Raw genomic sequence first — 17,105 nt, 5'->3', positions numbered from 1 at the left:
TGTATATTGATCTTTACAACTTCGCGAAACCAAGCCTTTGCCTACAACCGGGGGAGGGGGGGGCGTGGACCTGCGCCCGGGAGGTCGAAGGTTTTCCATGATCAAACGCTTCTAATTGGCTTCCCCTCCAAAGCTGAGGCGGAGCCTAACCGCTTCGCACTCCCTTTTGGGTTGCGCAACTCTCAGGGGAACCGACGCCAAAGCCCCAGGGAGATGGAGAGGCGGGTCCTCAGAACGAGAGTTCCCATTGGCTTCACTGCTGGCAGAGGGTTGGACGGTGCAGTCGCTCTTGTTGTTCATTCGCCCGGTGATTCCATGGGGTGGGACTTGGCTGGGCCTAAATTCGATCCGCGGTCCCGGACCGGTTTCTGGGCAAAGCTGCCATGCGTTCCGGGGGCCGCGGGCGGCCCCGGGTACGGCTCGGGGAACACGGCCTCTTGCAGGCACCCACGCCCCCCAATCGCCGCCTGCTCCCGCGGGCGCAGCTGTTGCCCCTGCTGCTGCTGGCGCTGGCCGTGGCCTCGGCGTTCTACACGGTCTGGAGCGGCTGGCACCACCACCGGAGTGAGGAGCTGCCTCCGGGTCGGGATCTGCGGGTGAGGACCGGCGGAGCACAGCGGGGGCTCTCAGTTTTTCGTCTCCCCTTACCTAAGGTCTCGGGTGGACGTGGCTTTATCATATGGCCCTAGCCGCAGGTGCTGCCGTTGTCTTTAGGACGCTTGTCAGTGGAATGGGTATTTGGGCTTGTTCTGTAATAGTGGCTCTCCTTTAAGAGGAAGGGTCTGGAGTAATGAAAGTGGAAGTTCTGGGTTCTAATCCTAAAGACAACTATTTGGAAGTGTCCCCTCCTGTTTCTGGGCCTCGATTTCCCCATCAGGATTGGGGTAGGCTGGACCGGATGGGCTTGGGGAGGGAATTTTCCCGCGTCTAGGATTTATCCTAGAAATCTCTGATGCTGGAAGACGCGATTAGAAAGAGGAACCGGGGTTTCTTAGGGGCGACGGCGCCTGGGATAGGGTCAGAATGGGGTTGCTCACACGCTCTGCTCTTCTCTTCCCCATCGCCCCCCCAACCCCAACCCAAGGGCCAGTGGATCGGAAGCCTCCCCGAAGCCCGAATGCGGAGAGTAGTGGGGCAATTGGACCCACAGCGTCTCTGGAACACTTATCTGCGCCCCCTGCTGGTTGTACGGACCCCGGGCAGCCCAGGCAATCTCCAAGTCAGAAAGGTGGGTAATGGGCTGCACGTGACTCCTCAGACCGCTAGAAAATGGGAAATGGCCATTCTGCCCAAGATCCCAAAGCATTAAGGGCAGAGCTGTAGCTCATAGTGGAGCTAGTCTTACTCTAGAGTAACCGCCTTGCTGTACTGCCCTCCTTTACTACGTGCTAGGCACAAGTAACAGCCCTGTGAGGTGGGTATCAATGTGATCTTCTTTATGCAGATAGGGAAACTGAGGCCCAGAGCAGTTGGGCATTTTGCCCAAATCCCACAGTTAATAAATGGTGTACCAAGGGTTTCAACCAAACAGTTTGGCTCCAGAGCTGGTGCTGTAACACCTCTAAATTGCCTCTCAGAAAGCATCGAGAATCCTTTGAATACTGCCTGAATTCAAATCCCAATTCAGCCACTTGGAGTGTGACCTTGCAGTAGTTTCTTAAGCCCTCTGTGCCTCAGTCTCCTCATCTGCAAGTTGAACCACTGACAGTCCCTACCCTATAGAGTGCCTAGAACAGGGCTTGGCATACAGTGTCCCCTCCTCTATCGAAGATGAGCTGGGATTAGTCTTGGCATCAAGAGGTGGGTCATTCCATGTCTGGCACTTAGTGGATGGATACTCAGCAGAAGTGTGTTAAAGGAATGATTCAGACCCAAATGGGACTTGTGAGGCAGCCCGACCAGACTGCTCTGCATGGCCCAGGTCACATGGCCCTTCTCCTGACCTCCCCCTGTACCCCCACCCACCCTCCCACCTCTCTTGCCACTAGTTCCTGGAGGCCACTTTACGGACACTGACGGCAGGCTGGCATGTGGAGCTGGACGCCTTCACAGCCTCAACACCCCTGGGGCTACTGGACTTTGCCAACGTAGTGGCCACGCTGGACCCGGGGGCTGCCCATCACCTCACCCTTGCCTGCCATTATGACTCGAAGCTCTTCCCATCTGAGTTGGCCCCCTTTGTGGGGGCCACGGATTCAGCTGTGCCTTGCGCCCTGCTGCTGGAGCTGGCCCAGGCCCTCGACCAGGAGCTGAGCAGAGCCAAGGATCAGGTGAGGAATGGGGGCAGGGTAAGGGTGGAGGGCCGGCGCCACCTCTCCCTTGGTTGAAGTCTCCACCTTCCCCTGCCTGGTCTTGTCTTCTTGCCTCTATGGCACACACAAAGCCACAGAAATCCTTCTCTGTCCTGAATGTCAGATCCTGTCTCTCTTTCCCTTGCCCCAGATCCTCCCATGGCTCCTTCATTCCATGCATTAGCCAGAGTTCTTATAGGGGCCCAAGAGGTGGCCCCACTACCTCTCTAGTCTCATCTGCCAGCCCTCGCCAGCCCTTGCTCACTCCACTCTAGCTACCCACTGCCCGTGTACCTTAAATCCACAAGATTCACTCCCACCTCGGGGCCCTGGCACTTACTGTTTGCTCTGTCAGGAGTGGGCTTTTCTCGGATATCTCCCCAGCTGGCTCCCATCCTTCATTCAGGTGTCCACTTCGATGTTACCTGCCCAGCGAGGCCTTCCCAACCCCCCGTCACTGTCCCATGGTTTGTGGCGCTTATGTTGGTTTGTCTGTCTGTCTCCACAACGGGAATACGCTCCATCTAAGTGGGGGGGACTCGACTGCTTTTGTTCCTGCTCTGTTCCCTGGGCCCAGAGCGCTGCCTGGAACAAAGTAGGTGTCAGTTAAAATGCGTGGCAGGAATGAATGAAACCCAAGTTTCCTCACACTCCTCCCCTGCTCAGACCCCCTCCTGTGGCTTAAACCCCAGTGTCCCAAAGCTCCCTGATCCTTGCTGGCCCCTCAGGCCTCTCCTCAAACCTCTCTGGCCTCAGTCCTGGGACATATAGCTTCTTTGCCTGGGAACACTCTTCCTTCCACTCTGCTTTGCCAGGCCAGCTCCCACTTACCCTCAGTGTAAACATCCCTTTATTATTATTTTGTTTTAAGATTTTATTTACTAGGGGAAGGGAAGCAGAAAGAGAGAGAGAGGAAATCCCTCTATGGCTGCATCTCACACACTCCGCACTGGGGACCTGGCCTGCAACTCAGGCATGTGCTCTGACTGGGAATTGAACCGTGACCCTTTGATTTGCATGCCCATGCTCAATCCACTGAGCCACACCAGCCAGGCGCAAACATCCCTTTCCAACAAACCTGACATGCTCCCCAGGCCAGGCTATCCCCTACCCGCTCCCTGTGCTTCTTTAAGACCCTGTAGTTCTGGGAAACATTTGTCCCAATTGCATTTCACTGCTTGTATAATTATTCACTTTGGGGTCTGTCTCTTTTGGTAAATGGGCTATAGGATTTAGTGGTGGTTATCAGAGCCAACCCTTATTGAGTTACTGTATGCCCGTCACTATTGTAGGACTTGGATTCAAATCCTACCCCGTCACTAGAACTATTATAACCCCATTTCTACATGAGGAAACTGATTTGAGGAGTTAGTAACTTACCCGTGACTGCTCAGCCAGGAAGCAGTTGAGCCAGGATTTGAACCCCGGCAGTCTGGCTCAGAGTCTGCACTCCAGGCCACTATGTCTGTGAGTGAGAAGACCAAGTTTGACCCATTCAGCTCCACAAGGGGGCAAGAAATGGGGGTGGGCTGAGGTGAGGGCTGGCACTGAGCCCCATCTCCTACAGGCAGCCCCGGTGACCTTGCAGCTGCTCTTCTTGGACGGTGAAGAGGCGCTGAAGGAGTGGGGACCCAAGGACTCCCTCTATGGCTCCCGGCACCTGGCCCAGCTCATGGAGTCTGCACCCCACAGTCCTGGCCCCACCAGGATCCAGGCGATTGTAAGACTAGGGCCCCTGCTGGGTTCCAGTGAGGGAGGGAGGAGGTGAGGCAGGGTTGGCAGCCTCCTACCTGGCCTCTCCCGTCCTGGCTTCTCTCCCTAGGAGCTCTTTGTGCTTCTGGATCTCCTGGGAGCCCCCCATCCAACCTTCTACAGTCACTTCCCTCGCACAGCCCGCTGGTTCCATCGGCTGAAAAGCATCGGTAAGGCTGACCGAGGAGGCAGGCTCCAGCCTGGGATGTGGGTGGGCAGGCTGGAGTGGGGCAGGTACCCATCCTCAGAGGGCTCGTCCAGCCCTCCCTTTACCTCCCTAGCCTCCCTGTAAGGCACTAACACAAAGGACAGAACACAAACTGATCCCGCGGCAGTCGTGATTACAAATGGGGCATGGGGTCAGATAGTCCTGGGTTCGAATCCGAACTCTCCTTACCAGCTGTGTGAACTTGGGCAAGTGGCTTCATCCCTGAGCCTCAAGCTCCTGTCTGTGAAGTGGGCACAATAGTAATGCCAACAGGGAGCACGGGACACCTGCAGTAAGGGTAACAGTCATTCTTTCTGTGGGATAATCAGTGCTTTACCTTCAGACCCCCTGCCCACCTCTGATTTGTAAGCAGGGGAACCTTTGACCCCTGAGGGGCTGACCTTTGCTCTCTAATCCCCACTGCCTCCAGAGAAGCGCCTGCACCGTTTGAACCTGCTACAGTCCCATCCTCAGGAAGTGATGTACTTCCAGCCTGGGGAGCCCCCTGGCTCTGTGGAAGATGACCACATCCCTTTCCTCCGCCGAGGTACTTGCCAAATGGAGAGGTAGGGGCGGAATGCGTGGGGCAGCGGTCCACTGGAGCCACAGATGGGACCTGGCCCTGGCCCCTTCCCAGGGCGGGGGACTGGTTTCAAGTTGCTTAATCTCTCTGTGCCTCGATTTTCTCATCTGTTGGATGGGAACAATAATAGCCCATCTCAGTTCCTGTCTTCCTGAGGGGTTGAATGTGCTGGCACAAAATGTGAAGACCGTTCTTGGACCAGTGCCCGGCACATAACAAGCATGTGAGAATGTGAGCTATTGTTGTGTGTGCGTCAGGCCCTGGCAGCCCAGCAGAATCACCCGAGGAGCTTCGAGAAATGCCCGGCCACACGTCGGGCCCACCACATCACAGTCTTGGGCCTTTGTGTTATTTCTACGGAACTCCCCGCTGATTCCGATGCACAGCCAGGGTGGAAGACATCTGGTCGAGGGGTTCAGAACATAGGTTTCAGGACTGGTCTAGGTTCTAGGATCTGCAGCTTAGCACTGGTTGACCTAAGGCAAATGATTTAGCCTCTCTGAGTCCCCATTTATCCTGGAAAAAATGAAGAGATTTTACATAAAGAGCATGTCTCTGTGTATATAGGTAATCACAGGTTTGGGAGGAGATGAGATTAGGTATATGAAAGGCCTGCTTACACAGTGCTTGGCTGCTTCTTAAATTTTCACCCTGTAATTTACTCATTCAACAAATATGCATTCCTTACAATGCCTTCTTTTTCCTTTTTCTTTTTAAAGACTTTATTTATTTATTTTTAGAGGGGAAGGGAGGGAGAAAGAGAGGGAGAGAAACACTGATGTGTGAGATACGCCAATCAGTTGCCTCTCACACCGCCCCCCAACAACTGGGGACCTGACCAGCAACCCAGGCGTGTGCCCTGACTGGGAATCGAACTGGCGACCTTTGGCTATGCAGGCTGGCCCTCAATCCACTAAGCCACACCAGCCAGGACAACAATGCCTTCTTTATTGATTCAATCAATGAATACTTCCCAAGGCACTGAGTGATGTGTCAGGGATACAGTGATACGCCACAAAGCACCTGTCTAGTGCGGGGACCGATATTTAGCAAATCTGGACAGACACAGAGAAGTGCTCTGAGGATGGGAATTCAGCGTAGAACAGTGGGTAACAGCGCAGACTCTGGAGGCAGGTGGCCTGGGTTCAAATTCTGACTGTGCTGTTTACTAGAGGCGGGACCTTAAGCAAACCACTCTGCCTCCCTCTTTGCCTGCGTTCACACCTGTACAATGGCAGTAACTGAGGTACCCGCCTTAAAGATTATAAGGGTAAAATGGTGTGTACATGTGACATATGGCCTTAGAACACGGCCTGGAATAGAGCAGTAGTGTGTAAGCGCTGACTACTAGTAAAGAAGAGAAAAAGAGCCTGATAGATATACCTGGCGAGGAAGGTCAATGACATCTGCCCCTTTCCCTGGTCTTCCTGTAATCCATTGTTGTTGCTTTTTAATCCTTACCTGAGGATACATGTATTGATTTTCAAGGGAGGGGCAGGGAGAAAGAAACATCAGTCAGTTGCCTCCCATGGGTGCCCCAGCTGAGGATCAGACCCACAGTCTAGGTAAGTGCCCTGAACAAGGATCAAACCTGCAACCTTTGGTGTACGGGACAACTGTCCAATCAAGTAAGCCACCCAGCCAGGGACTGGGTATATATTTTTTAGCTAACATGCACCCTCTTACACTTAGAGTTCTTCAAGTGCCAGGACAAAGTGCTTTCTGCGGGGGAGGGCTGGCCTTGGCCTGGGCTCCTGGGTCAGCCATAGGCCTGACCGAGCCTTCTCTCTGTCCTCCAGGGGTCCCGGTGCTCCACCTCATCTCCACGCCCTTCCCGGCTGTCTGGCACACGCCTGACGACTCGGAGGCCAACCTGCACCCACCCACGGTCCACAACCTGAGCCGCATCCTCGCCATATTCCTGGCCGAATACCTGGGACTCTAGCCTGCCGGACTTACTCTGAAGGAAAAGCATCCAGCATGTCATGTGCCAAGGACACCCCCAGAGCCAGAAGAGCTCAGGCCAGCCCACAGCGGGCATGCCGGCTTGTCCTTTGTAATACCGTTGGCTCTGCTTGTGCTACGATCAGAAGACCCTCTTTCCTTTGATGATCTCAAGCTGCCGCTCTTCAGAGACCTAGAAGAGAATGTCGTGGGGTGAAAGCCAAGGGAATACGAGCGTGGGCCCTGCTCCGAGGGAGATGCTGGGCTGAAGGTTTGCAAGGACCAAGTGCTATTCTCAGGTTTGGTCGGCAAACCATGGACTGGCGTCTGGACCAGCAACACCACCAAATCCAATGAAGTCTCTATGGCCTCTCTCTTTGTGGCAGTTCATTCTCCAGGATGGCAGCCAGGCCACGGCACCAGTCCAAACCTAACTCCCACATGGATGTGCCACGTGGGGCCCACAGAGGACGTGCTGGGAAGCAGGAACAGAGGGGATAAAGCCTTCCCTTGGGAACTCCAGATTCTGCAGACCCAGTGGGCAATAAACTAGCGTTTATGCAAAACGTACTCTGCAGAACTAGCCTAGTAGGTGTCGCATGAGAAAAAGGACCAAAGAAGCGGGGTGAGACAACATTAAGCGAGTTCCTACATTGCATGATGTGAATTTTCAAGCGTAAGACAATGCAGTGTCTCCCCAAGTATTTCACCATGGAACCCCGTGCTGGGGAGCACCTCAGAGAAGCACAGGTATGTCAGAAGATACTTTGGGAAACATGAGGTTTGAATAGTTTGAGTTTGCTTATAGAAAGAAGACAGACCGGAGTCGCCGCAAAATAGTTGTACCACACCACCCTGTCCCTGTTAGTTGTGCGTATCGGAGTGGGAGATCGTGGGTTTAACTACAACTAGCCATGGCCTGAGGAAGTGTTTCCAAATGCTACCTAATTTTCAGACTCAATGGGGTACTTAGGAAAACATGCAGACTCCCAGGTTCCTCCCAGACCTAATGAATCGGAACTGCAGGGAGGGGCTGGGACGCTAACAAGCACCCAAGGAGATCTCATCAGCAGCAAAGTTTGGGGCGTGCCGGCCTTTAATTTTGGTGTGCTCCCAGCTGCGTGGCAAGCCTTCTCTGAAGACACGGAGGGTGCCTAGAAAGGGAGTCCCTGTGCTGGCTCGGGGCCTGCGGCCTTTGTGACTTGGAGGGAGACCTGGTTGGTAGCAGGGATGCCAGGCCAGGATGGAGGGTTACTAAATAGTCAAGGCGAGCACTGGCCGTCTGAGCCAACTCAGGGCTGGAGAACATTCCAGAACTCAGTGCACCGAAACTCCGGATACTGACCGAGAGGATGAACCGAAGGTTCTCGTTTCACGTTCTGCCGCAGTTGCGGACATGTGGTGGGTACCACATGGCCAGGCACCAGGAGTACTTTATATTATATATATTGCAACTCAGTCTCCCACAAATCCTGCAGTAGGTGTACTTCTGGGTCTCATTTTGCAGATGAGAGAGGGTCGGGTCCAAGACTTAGGAACCATTGTTCACACAGAGGCCAGATTCTCACTCACGGCTGTGCCCCTAACCCTGCGACCTACCTCCCTTCCAGAAGTTACCTGTGCTGGACCAACAGGTGGTTACAAGTGACCCCTCCCGAGGCTTTTTACTGGGTGCAATTAGAATGGGCTTTGGGGAGGGGTACGGACTAAGGACCTCTTAGAGGTGGGATTGGCAGAAGTCCAGAGTTCAGAAAGGGCTATCGGCAAACACGAGCCAGAGGGCTTCACACCACAGGGAGATTCCCATTCGTTCATTTCTTGTGTGGTAGGCACGGTGCTGCGCACTTAAAAGTGCACCCTGTCGCCCTGGCCAGGTGGCTCAGTTGGTTGGAGCGTCACCCCGTACACCAAAAGGTTGCAGGTTGGATCCCTGGCAGGGACACATTCCTAGAGTGCGGGCTCATCCCCGGTCTGAGTTCATACAGGAGGCAACTGATTGATATCTTCCCCTCTTCCTTCCTCTTTCTCTGAAAATAAACATACCCTTGGGTGAAGATTAACGGAATAAATGCGCCACATCCCCTTAGCCTCACAGCTGTGAAGAAGATGAGACATCATCTCCAAGTTCGAGAGGGGAAGCAGTGTATGCGCTACATCCCCAGCCCCGTCTCCCTATAAGACATCTGGGTTGATTGCACTACATGGCCGGCACTGGGCAAGGGGCCTGATGGTTTTTCATGAATCTGGGTAAGGCCTGTGAGCTCCATGTCACACATGGCTGCTGCTGCTGCTGCTGCTGCTGCTTGGCCAGGCGTTTCCCCCAACTCCCATTTGTCCCCTGAACTTGGGGTCCCTCAGCCTCATACTATGAAGGGGCCACTGTGTGTATTTAGTAAACACACTTGTTGAGCACTCTGGATGTGACATATCACGTCAGTCTTTTGAGGACCCATCAGTATTCTAATTTTTCAGATTAAGAAACTGAGCTTCACACCAGCTGGTGTGACTCAGTGGATTGAGTGTCGGCCTGTGAATGAACGGTCGCGGGTTCGATTCCCAGTCAGGGCACATGCCTGGTTTGCGGCCAGGTTGCCAGTAGGGGGAGTGTGAGAGGCAACCAATCGATGTTTGCCTCTCTGTCCCTCCCTCCCTTCCCCTCTCTAAAAATAAATAAAATCTTTTAAAAGAATGAAAAGAAACAGCTTCAGAGGAATCCTTGCTGAAGAGCACACAGCTGGACACTTTCACTACAGAGTCTAGGTGTCCATTTCTTTTTATTTATCCTGCTTATGACTCACTGGGCTCATTGGCTTTTAACCGGCCAGGTGTAAAGGAGCCGTCATCTTTAAATATTTTTGCCGTTCTCTCTTCTGATTCTAGAATGCCAATTAAATACTAGACTTTCTCACTCTATCCTCTATAAGCTTTTTTTTTGGTCTCTGCTGCTTTTCAGACTTATCTCTGGGTTCAGTAAATCATCAGTTGTGTCGTAATCTGCTGTTTAGCTCAGCCACTGAGTCTTTAACTTCTGGCTATTACCGTATTTTGTGCATAACGCGCTCGCGTATCACGTGCACCTACGTATAATGCACATCCCTATTTTTCCCTCAAAAATTTGGGCCAAAGGTGAGCGTTATATAAGGCCAAACACAGGTAAATGGGGGCTCTTTCCTTTCCTATCTGCTGGGCCATTATTCATTTCTGAGTTCCCTGAAGATATTTCCAAGCTCTTGCCGTATTCTGATCTGTGATGTAGTCTCACCCATCTGAAGATGCTCTTGCTGCTGCTTCCGCCGGTGCTTGCTCCTGCTGGCTTATTTCCATGTGTATTTGGTTACCTGTATACCACTCATTGTCTGAAAAGTATGTGTGGGGACTCCAGATGGCAGTTCCTTCCACTGGGGGATTTACGTTTCTGTAAGACATCTCAGCTGGAAGTATCGCTGATGCAAACCCGGGCCGAGGGCCAGCCTGCGACTGAGGGTGTTCAGGTCTACTTTTTTCTTTCTTTGGTCTTGTGCTGCCCTCGGTGTTTGGAACTTCTTTGCAGTCTTCTGGGTCATCCTTACCTCAGCTTGGGGGACTCCTAGCTCCTAGCAGGTTTCCCACCTTGGGCAGGCATTGGCCTTGACTTCTGCCTGTCCCAGTAAGGCTACGAATGGGAAACCCAAGTTTGTCCACATCAGCAACCGCCCTCGGAGCAAAAGTGGCTTCCAGGCCCCATAAACTTTTCCCTTAAATTATCAGCTTAGTGTGTCCCTAACTATTTTATTGGCTATTTGATGCTTTTAAGATTTTTTTTACTTCCTGTTTTCAGAAGACTCCAAATAATCTGGTACTCCCTCCACAGGAAACTGAAGTCCCAGAAAACTAAGCCAAAATTCAAACCCAGGTCTCTTTGATTCTACAATCTAAGCATTGAATAACTACTATGATATATCCCAGTCTCTCTGGAAATTTTGATTCCCTGATAAGACTATCGAAGAATGTTGGCTGCCTCTCAATATCCATTTTCCCTTTTCTTTTATCCTTGAGGCTTTTAAATGTCTTAATCCCTTTATACTTAGTAAATAATTGAGTATTTTAAAACTTTCATTACAGGGATCCTTTTTAGTAAGAGTCTTTTACGCTGGGGGCATAATACAGCTAAAAGACTGCATTTCCCAGTCTCCTCTGCAGCTCTTCCATATGCCCCAGTTCTGACCAATGAGAACTACACAGAAGTATAGTAAGTCGTCACTTAACATCGTTGGTAGGTTCTGCAACTTTAAGCGAAGTGCTGTATAACAAAACCAATGTTACCACAGGCTGACTGACATAAACAAGGGTTGAGTTCCCATGTCATCTCCTCGATGTTATAATGAAATGTTACTTGAGAGCCTACTCTCCACTGCAGTACTCCCAGGAGGAAGGGGTTTCCCTTCCTGCAAATCGGTGATGGCTGGAGTCCCGGCAGTCCTCTCAGACCGGGAGGGGGAGGACCACAGGCAAAGAACGATGCGGTGAGCTAGAAGGAGCCTGGGCTCCTGGTGACTTCCAGGCCCCTGGATTTCTAAAGAAATAAACACTTTCTTGTTTAAGCTACTACTATTTTGAGATTTGAATCCAAACCGACACAGATGAAGAGGCAAAAATAATTTCATGCTAAGGAACTCGGCTAAGGATCCTTTTCTCTCAGCCTCTTCCATCTCCCCACGCACGGACCCATGGCTCCCTCCTCTCCCAAATTCTCTCCCTGAACAACACAAAACCAGTCTGGGCCCAGCCTTATAAATATGGATTTTATAGAAAGGACCAATTCAAAACTGGTCAGATGCCACGCGCTAGAAGCTTCCAGAACCATAGGGATGGAAAAATGAACAACAACAAAAGCAGAAACAAAAAACCCAAACAGAACAAACAAAAACACCCCAGACCAAACCGCCTGAAAAATAAAGGTCTCAAGTTAACCAGAGGCTTCTAAAGACGTATGAGGGTCAGGGTGGAGACCCCGAAGCCTGAACAAGTGCCCGGAGTGGAAGGGAAAGCAACCCAGAAATTCAAACCCACAGTCCCTGCCCACTGGCCCCCCACGCTGTCAAGAGCGAGGCAAAGGGCTTCACAGCTTTTTTTTTGGAGGGGGGGGGGAAGTGATGGCAATAGCTTAAATAATGGCAGGGGGGAAATTTATATAGTTCATCTTTTTTTCTATTTCCCTTCGGGGGAAGTGGAGAGACTGGTACCTTAGGGTTAAAGAGAAAACAGTGATTTTTATTTTTTGTCGGGGAAGACATCTAGAATGGCAGGCTGCCAAGAAACATGCCCAGTTTGATCTATGATCTGATGCTCCCCGCCCCCCCCCTCCAATTTCTGAAGAGGGGAAGCCTTGATACGGTAGCTTAGGAGAGGTGCCAGCCTTGGGCACTGCAGCCTCTTGCCAGAGAAAACACAGCTCCAGAGACAGCGCCGTGGGGAAGAGTACGGGAGGGGGCCAGGATGGGGGAACCCTTAAGTAGTACCAAAATTAGCTGCCGTCTGCTCCCTGCTGGTGGGTCCCTGGGGTGTAGAGAGTGGCAGGAAGGGTGCTAGGGCTGAATGCAGAAAAACTTGAGATGCTCATAAAAAAACACCCTCCTCGAGGGTCCCCGGCCCTGGGTCTGAAGAGTAGAAAACCGACAGGGGTCAATCAGAGTGCTTTCTTAGGTCATCCCCCTGCACCAGGGGTCAGTCCTGGAGGGGGGTCAACGCTGCCTGGACTGGGGGTATGGCTGGGGACCCAGTCCCGGCTCTTGGCTCCCATGGGGAGGGGGTGGGCATGGTGGGCTCTCCCCGCGCCCCCGGCTTCACCTCCCCTCCTCCCGGCCAGCCCGGCCCCCGCCCCCACCAGGCCCATTGCAGGGCAGCACCCAGTTGTTATCGTGCAGACCCAGGCGGCAGCCGGGCGTCTCGCGATCCGCCCTGCGGCAGCACATCCAGTAGGAACGTCCATAAGGCAGGTCGTGGTGGTAGGGCTTAGGGTGCCAGCGGCAGAGCGACACATCACCCTTCTCGTATCTCTTGCGGCACTGCTTGCAAGGGTCATCGCGGTAGAGGGGGTCTCGGCTCCAGCGCGAGTCTATGGCCCGCACGCCGAACGCCTCGATGATGCCCTTGAAGTGGTGGCAGGTGCACTTGAGGGCCGCCAGGGCCCGGGTGGGCAGGAAGCTGAAGATCTTGACCAGCACATGCTCGGGCAGCAGCAACATGTACTGGCGTGGCTCCAGCAGCCTCTGGATCTTGAAGCGGATCTCGAGGAAATCGTGTGACACGTGCCGGTACAAGCGGCACAGGGAGGTGTCCGCAGTGGCCTCAGTATCGTCCGGGCCCGGTGCAGTGGCCGGCGAGTCGGCCGGGGGTGGTTCAGGAGGCCCGTCCGGCCCACGGGTCTGGAGGAAGAAGAGCTGGCCAGGCGGGGGTGGCTCCTCGGGGCTCACTGTCAGGCACACCGTCTCCTCTTTCACATTCTTGGTACCATCCTTGCCGAAGAAGATGCACTCGTCCACCACGCCCGTCACCACCACATCCACATGGAAGCCGGATGCTCCGCAGTCCCGGGCGGGGGGTGGAGGGGGAGCCGGGGGAGTGTCCTCAGGCCTGGCAGGGGCTGGGGTCTCCCCCTCACTGGCTTCATCTGCCCTGGCCAGAAGGAACTCCACATTGCTGGGGAGGGCGTCCCGAGAGGGACTGATCAGCTGGTACAGGTCGCAGGTAATCTTGTCCTTGGCTCGGGCCCCGGGGCCCGGGCTGCCCGGGTAGGCACAGCCCTGCCGGCCCGCACTCCCGTTGGGCAAGCTGCCATCCGGTGCCCGGGGCTCTCGGCCATTGGAGATACGGAAGGCAATTCGTACCTCCCCGGGGCCTGGCCCAGGCCGCTCCTCCTTGCGAAGGCCCTTGGCTGGAGGGTTGTCCCGTTGGGCCTCAAAGTGGGCCACTGCCTCAGCCACACGGCTGCAGTCCCCACCACCAGACCGCCGTTCAGACCCCAGGCCCTTGGTAGGCCCACCCTGCTCTGCCGACACAAAGACCATAGGCGCTGGGGTGCCGGAGTGTGGGTAGTTCTGCAGGGCGAGAGCAGCCCGCTGTTCCACCAGGGCCACCATCTCGGCCACAGAGAGGAGGTCCACATCCTCCCCAGCTGAGGCTGGGGTCCCCTGAGCAGCAGCGGGCCCCTCCCGGCCCCCTGGGTCCGGTGGAGCTTTCGTGGGCTCAAGACAGCGCCTTCTCCGCTTGGCCTTGGAGCTGTCGCTGCCCCAGTGCCCCTTGACCTTCATGGAGCTGGCCCGGCTACTGCCACCACACTGGTGGGCCACGAAGAAGGCCACCTTCTCCTTTGTATTCCCAGGCTTGATAACATACCACGTGTCCAGCAGGACTCGACCCTCATCGCCAGCAGCTGTGGCTGAGAGGAGCGGGGTGGGCTGGGAGGCCGGGGCGTCCGTGGCCAAGGTGGGTGGTGTGTTCTCTGAGTGGGCAGGCCCGTGGTCTGGCTCGGCCCTGCCGCCTGGCTCGGGGCAGGCTGACGGCTTGAGGGCTGCGGAAGGCGGGCGTGGCTGGTTCTGTGAATAGGTGCCAAAGGGCCGGGGGCACCAGAGCTGGAAGGGCAGGAGGCTGCCACGGTCCATTCTGGGGAATGGTGGCAGACAGGCAAGGGTCACTGCATCTCAGGACCTGGATGGTGGTAGGGGACTCCACGGGCCACCTGGAGACAGGAAAGAGAAGGTTGGGGAGCTGGGGGGGCCTGCCCTTCCAGTACCTCCCTAACCTCAACCTCCCCTGATGGAACCAACCAAATCACACCACCAAGAACTCTGTTCCTGCCCCCATTGCACAGGCGAGCCAATGAAGGGCTACAGAGGAAGCAGGACCTGCTCTTTTAACACCCAGAGCGTGAACAGCGCTGGAAACTCGCTCCACCCCTACGGACCCTACTCCACGGCCCCTGCCTTCAATGACAATCCGGGGGCCTCCTGCTGCCATGGCCCTTCAAAGTCAGTGAAAATACCAGCTGACAGATAGACGCCTCCTCCTTTTTCTGTTCGCTCCTCCACAGTAGCCAGTTCCTGAAAAGACAAGAATTCCCAGCCCTGCCCACAGTTATGGCGACTGGAGCCCGCAGAAGAAACAAGACGGGCTGGGCGGGGGAAGCAAATCTGAGGCCAGAGCCAGGCAGGCCCTGAAGAAACTGGCTCCTCGCTTTGTTCTTCTTGTGGGGCTCTTTCAGGATTTCTTAAAGCTGTGCATCCTCCTCCAGAAAAATACGTACGCTTGCACAACACGGTGCAGGTCGCTCCCCTAAGCACATCCACAGACCCCTGGGGTAAGAAGGCCTGTTCTGGTCTAGCCTCCCCTCCAAGCTGCACAGAGGGCTCAGAGTGGGGAAGGGTTACAGAGCGCAAGACCAGGCCCTCAAACTTACTTTCTGGACTTTGTAATTCAGGCTCTCTTAATAATGATCATTTTATTTTGCGACAGTTTTTGTGCATGACCTAATCTGGAGGCAACTCTGCTGATGAGTCAGACACGACCGTTTCCCACTGCAGGGCCAACAGGGAGCATGTCCCTCAGTCTCAATGGGTCCCTGGCCCATCTGTGTCCAGTTCCCTCCACACCTCAGCCCTTCCACGTGTCTAGAGACCGGAGGTCAGCAAACTGTGGCCCTGGGGCCAAATGTGCCCTACTGCCTGTCTTTGCAAATAAAGTTTTATTGGAACCTGCTTAGCTGTTTATGGCTGCTTGCATGGTACAACGGCAGAGTTGAAGAGTTCCAACGGAGAACATATGGCCTTGCAAAATCTGTAACGTTATCTGGCCCTTGATGGAAAAAGTTTGCTGACTGACCCCTGAAATGTAGGCTGTCCTGAATACAGGCAATTCCACACACACCACTAAAAGCCCATCATTTCATGGTCCTGTAGACACATCCCAAATCCAGGCGGCCTTCAAACACCCACAGACACCAGTCACAAAGGGAGGCCTAATCCTAAAAATCCTTACCCCCATTATCCCTAATCCTTCCTACCACTAAAATACTTACAGCCCCTGCTGGAATCCCCAGTTCCTTGCTAAAAGAAAAATCACCACGTGGCCCCTGTAACGTATGGATGCCCGAGGTTACTAACCACCAGTACGCGTAAGTGCCCGGAAATGGACACCAACACAGCGACGGCCATTTTCCACAGCCGCTATCACTCTCCAACTGGACCACCCCCTGGAATCCTCCCATCAGTTGCCACTCTTATCTCCAGAACATCAATGCCCCACAAAGTATCTTGATACTTCCAAATCCTACTTTAAACCTCCAAACCTACAAATATCCCCTCCAGCACAGAAGGCCCCAATCTCAAGGAACCCCTCACAAAAGCCACACCTACTAAGACCTCTAACACAACATCAATTTCCCACACTCACAGATGCCCCAAAAGACCAGTTTCCCGAGAGCCTACACTCACTTCAAACCTCCGCATGTATTCCCTAATTACCAGAAGCCTCTCAAATAGCAAAAGAACTCACTGAAACATAAAAGCTCCCTAATACAATATCAAACCATGATGTCAAAAGAACCCCCCACACACTCCGGAAGAAACCCTACGAATGTTTTAATAGCAGACGTGCTTACTGCAGGTCCACTAATTAGGTACTGTTCCAACAATTCCTGCTAATCCTGCCAGTCCCTATGAAGCAGGCAGTGTATCCACCCCTGTGTCCAGATGAGGCACCGAAAGGTTGAACCCCAAGTCTGAATTCGGATAGGCAGGAGGAAGTCAGGGGAGACGAAAGCCCAGGCATTCTGGCTCCAGAATTGGTACTTGTGGACTCTACGTCACTTCTAAGTCTCTCTCTGAGGTCCCCAAATCATATACACACCAAACACCCCAAACCACAACGGAGACCCCCTGCAAAACACAGAACCTACCACATTACAAAAGAAACCCAAATCCGAACCCCAAGGCGCCCCCTACGCTCAAGGGAAGTATCCCCCAAACACATGCAGACACTTGCTCAAGGCCCCAAATACTGGTTCAATAGAAAGGGAATCCCCAAATTTTGTAACCACCCCGGAACTCGCCAACCCGCTCAGACCACCCTCAAAGGCTTGACACGCCCCCACGGCACCCTCACCCGCGAGCCCCGCCCCCCGCAGCAGGAGACCATGGCGACCCATGCGCATGCGCTGGAGAGGGAAGAGGGCCCGCCCACCCGCTCTCATTTCCTCTGGCAGCAGCGCAGGAGAGAGCACGACTAGTTTCCCTCCGCCCCTTTGTTGACAGACTCGCGCGTGACGGCCCCCAGCCAATGAGCGGCTGCCATT

At 53.9% G+C, this 17,105-nt stretch overlaps 2 protein-coding genes across 3 annotated transcripts; one reads left to right on the top strand and one right to left on the bottom strand.

The window, feature by feature from the left end:
* Positions 1 to 326: 326 nt before the first annotated feature.
* QPCTL (glutaminyl-peptide cyclotransferase like) lies at positions 327 to 11,362 on the top strand. 2 transcript variants are annotated; one of them, XR_011650835.1, is made up of 8 exons: positions 327 to 596; positions 1,085 to 1,228; positions 1,989 to 2,270; positions 3,859 to 4,011; positions 4,114 to 4,213; positions 4,682 to 4,798; positions 6,634 to 8,179; positions 8,834 to 11,362. XR_011650835.1 is itself a non-coding variant. In XM_024569519.3 (7 exons), exons 1-7 carry the CDS (start codon positions 384 to 386, stop codon positions 6,777 to 6,779), a joined length of 1,155 nt encoding a protein of 384 aa, XP_024425287.2. In that variant the 5' UTR covers positions 327 to 383; the 3' UTR covers positions 6,780 to 11,362. The 2 variants fall into 2 exon arrangements, 1 of the variants encoding a protein (XP_024425287.2); XM_024569519.3 differs by having other exon boundaries at positions 6,634 to 11,362.
* A 533-nt stretch (positions 11,363 to 11,895) lies between these two features.
* On the bottom strand, positions 11,896 to 14,533 carry FBXO46 (F-box protein 46). Its single transcript, XM_053917946.2, has one exon. It carries the CDS (start codon positions 14,416 to 14,418, stop codon positions 12,601 to 12,603), a length of 1,818 nt encoding a protein of 605 aa, XP_053773921.1. The 5' UTR covers positions 14,419 to 14,533; the 3' UTR covers positions 11,896 to 12,600.
* Between the last annotated feature and the right edge of the window lie 2,572 nt (positions 14,534 to 17,105).

This window comes from Desmodus rotundus, unplaced genomic scaffold, assembly GCF_022682495.2.
Source record: "Desmodus rotundus isolate HL8 unplaced genomic scaffold, HLdesRot8A.1 manual_scaffold_537, whole genome shotgun sequence".
Taxonomy (NCBI): Eukaryota; Metazoa; Chordata; class Mammalia; order Chiroptera; family Phyllostomidae; genus Desmodus; species Desmodus rotundus.
The sequence above is the reverse complement of the archived record's forward strand: the minus strand, read 5'-3'. Positions and strand labels throughout refer to the sequence as shown.

Bases quoted from the DNA above. Each gene is read 5' to 3' on its own strand.
- FBXO46 (XM_053917946.2), bottom strand. From the start codon at position 14,418: ATGGACCGTGGCAGCCTCCTGCCCTTCCAGCTCTGGTGCCCCCGGCCC.
- QPCTL (XM_024569519.3), top strand. From the start codon at position 384: ATGCGTTCCGGGGGCCGCGGGCGGCCCCGGGTACGGCTCGGGGAACAC. The intron at 597-1,084 runs GTGAGGACCGGC...CCCCAACCCAAG, and splicing joins CTCCGGGTCGGGATCTGCGG to GGCCAGTGGATCGGAAGCCT. The intron at 4,012-4,113 runs GTAAGACTAGGG...TTCTCTCCCTAG, and splicing joins CCACCAGGATCCAGGCGATT to GAGCTCTTTGTGCTTCTGGA.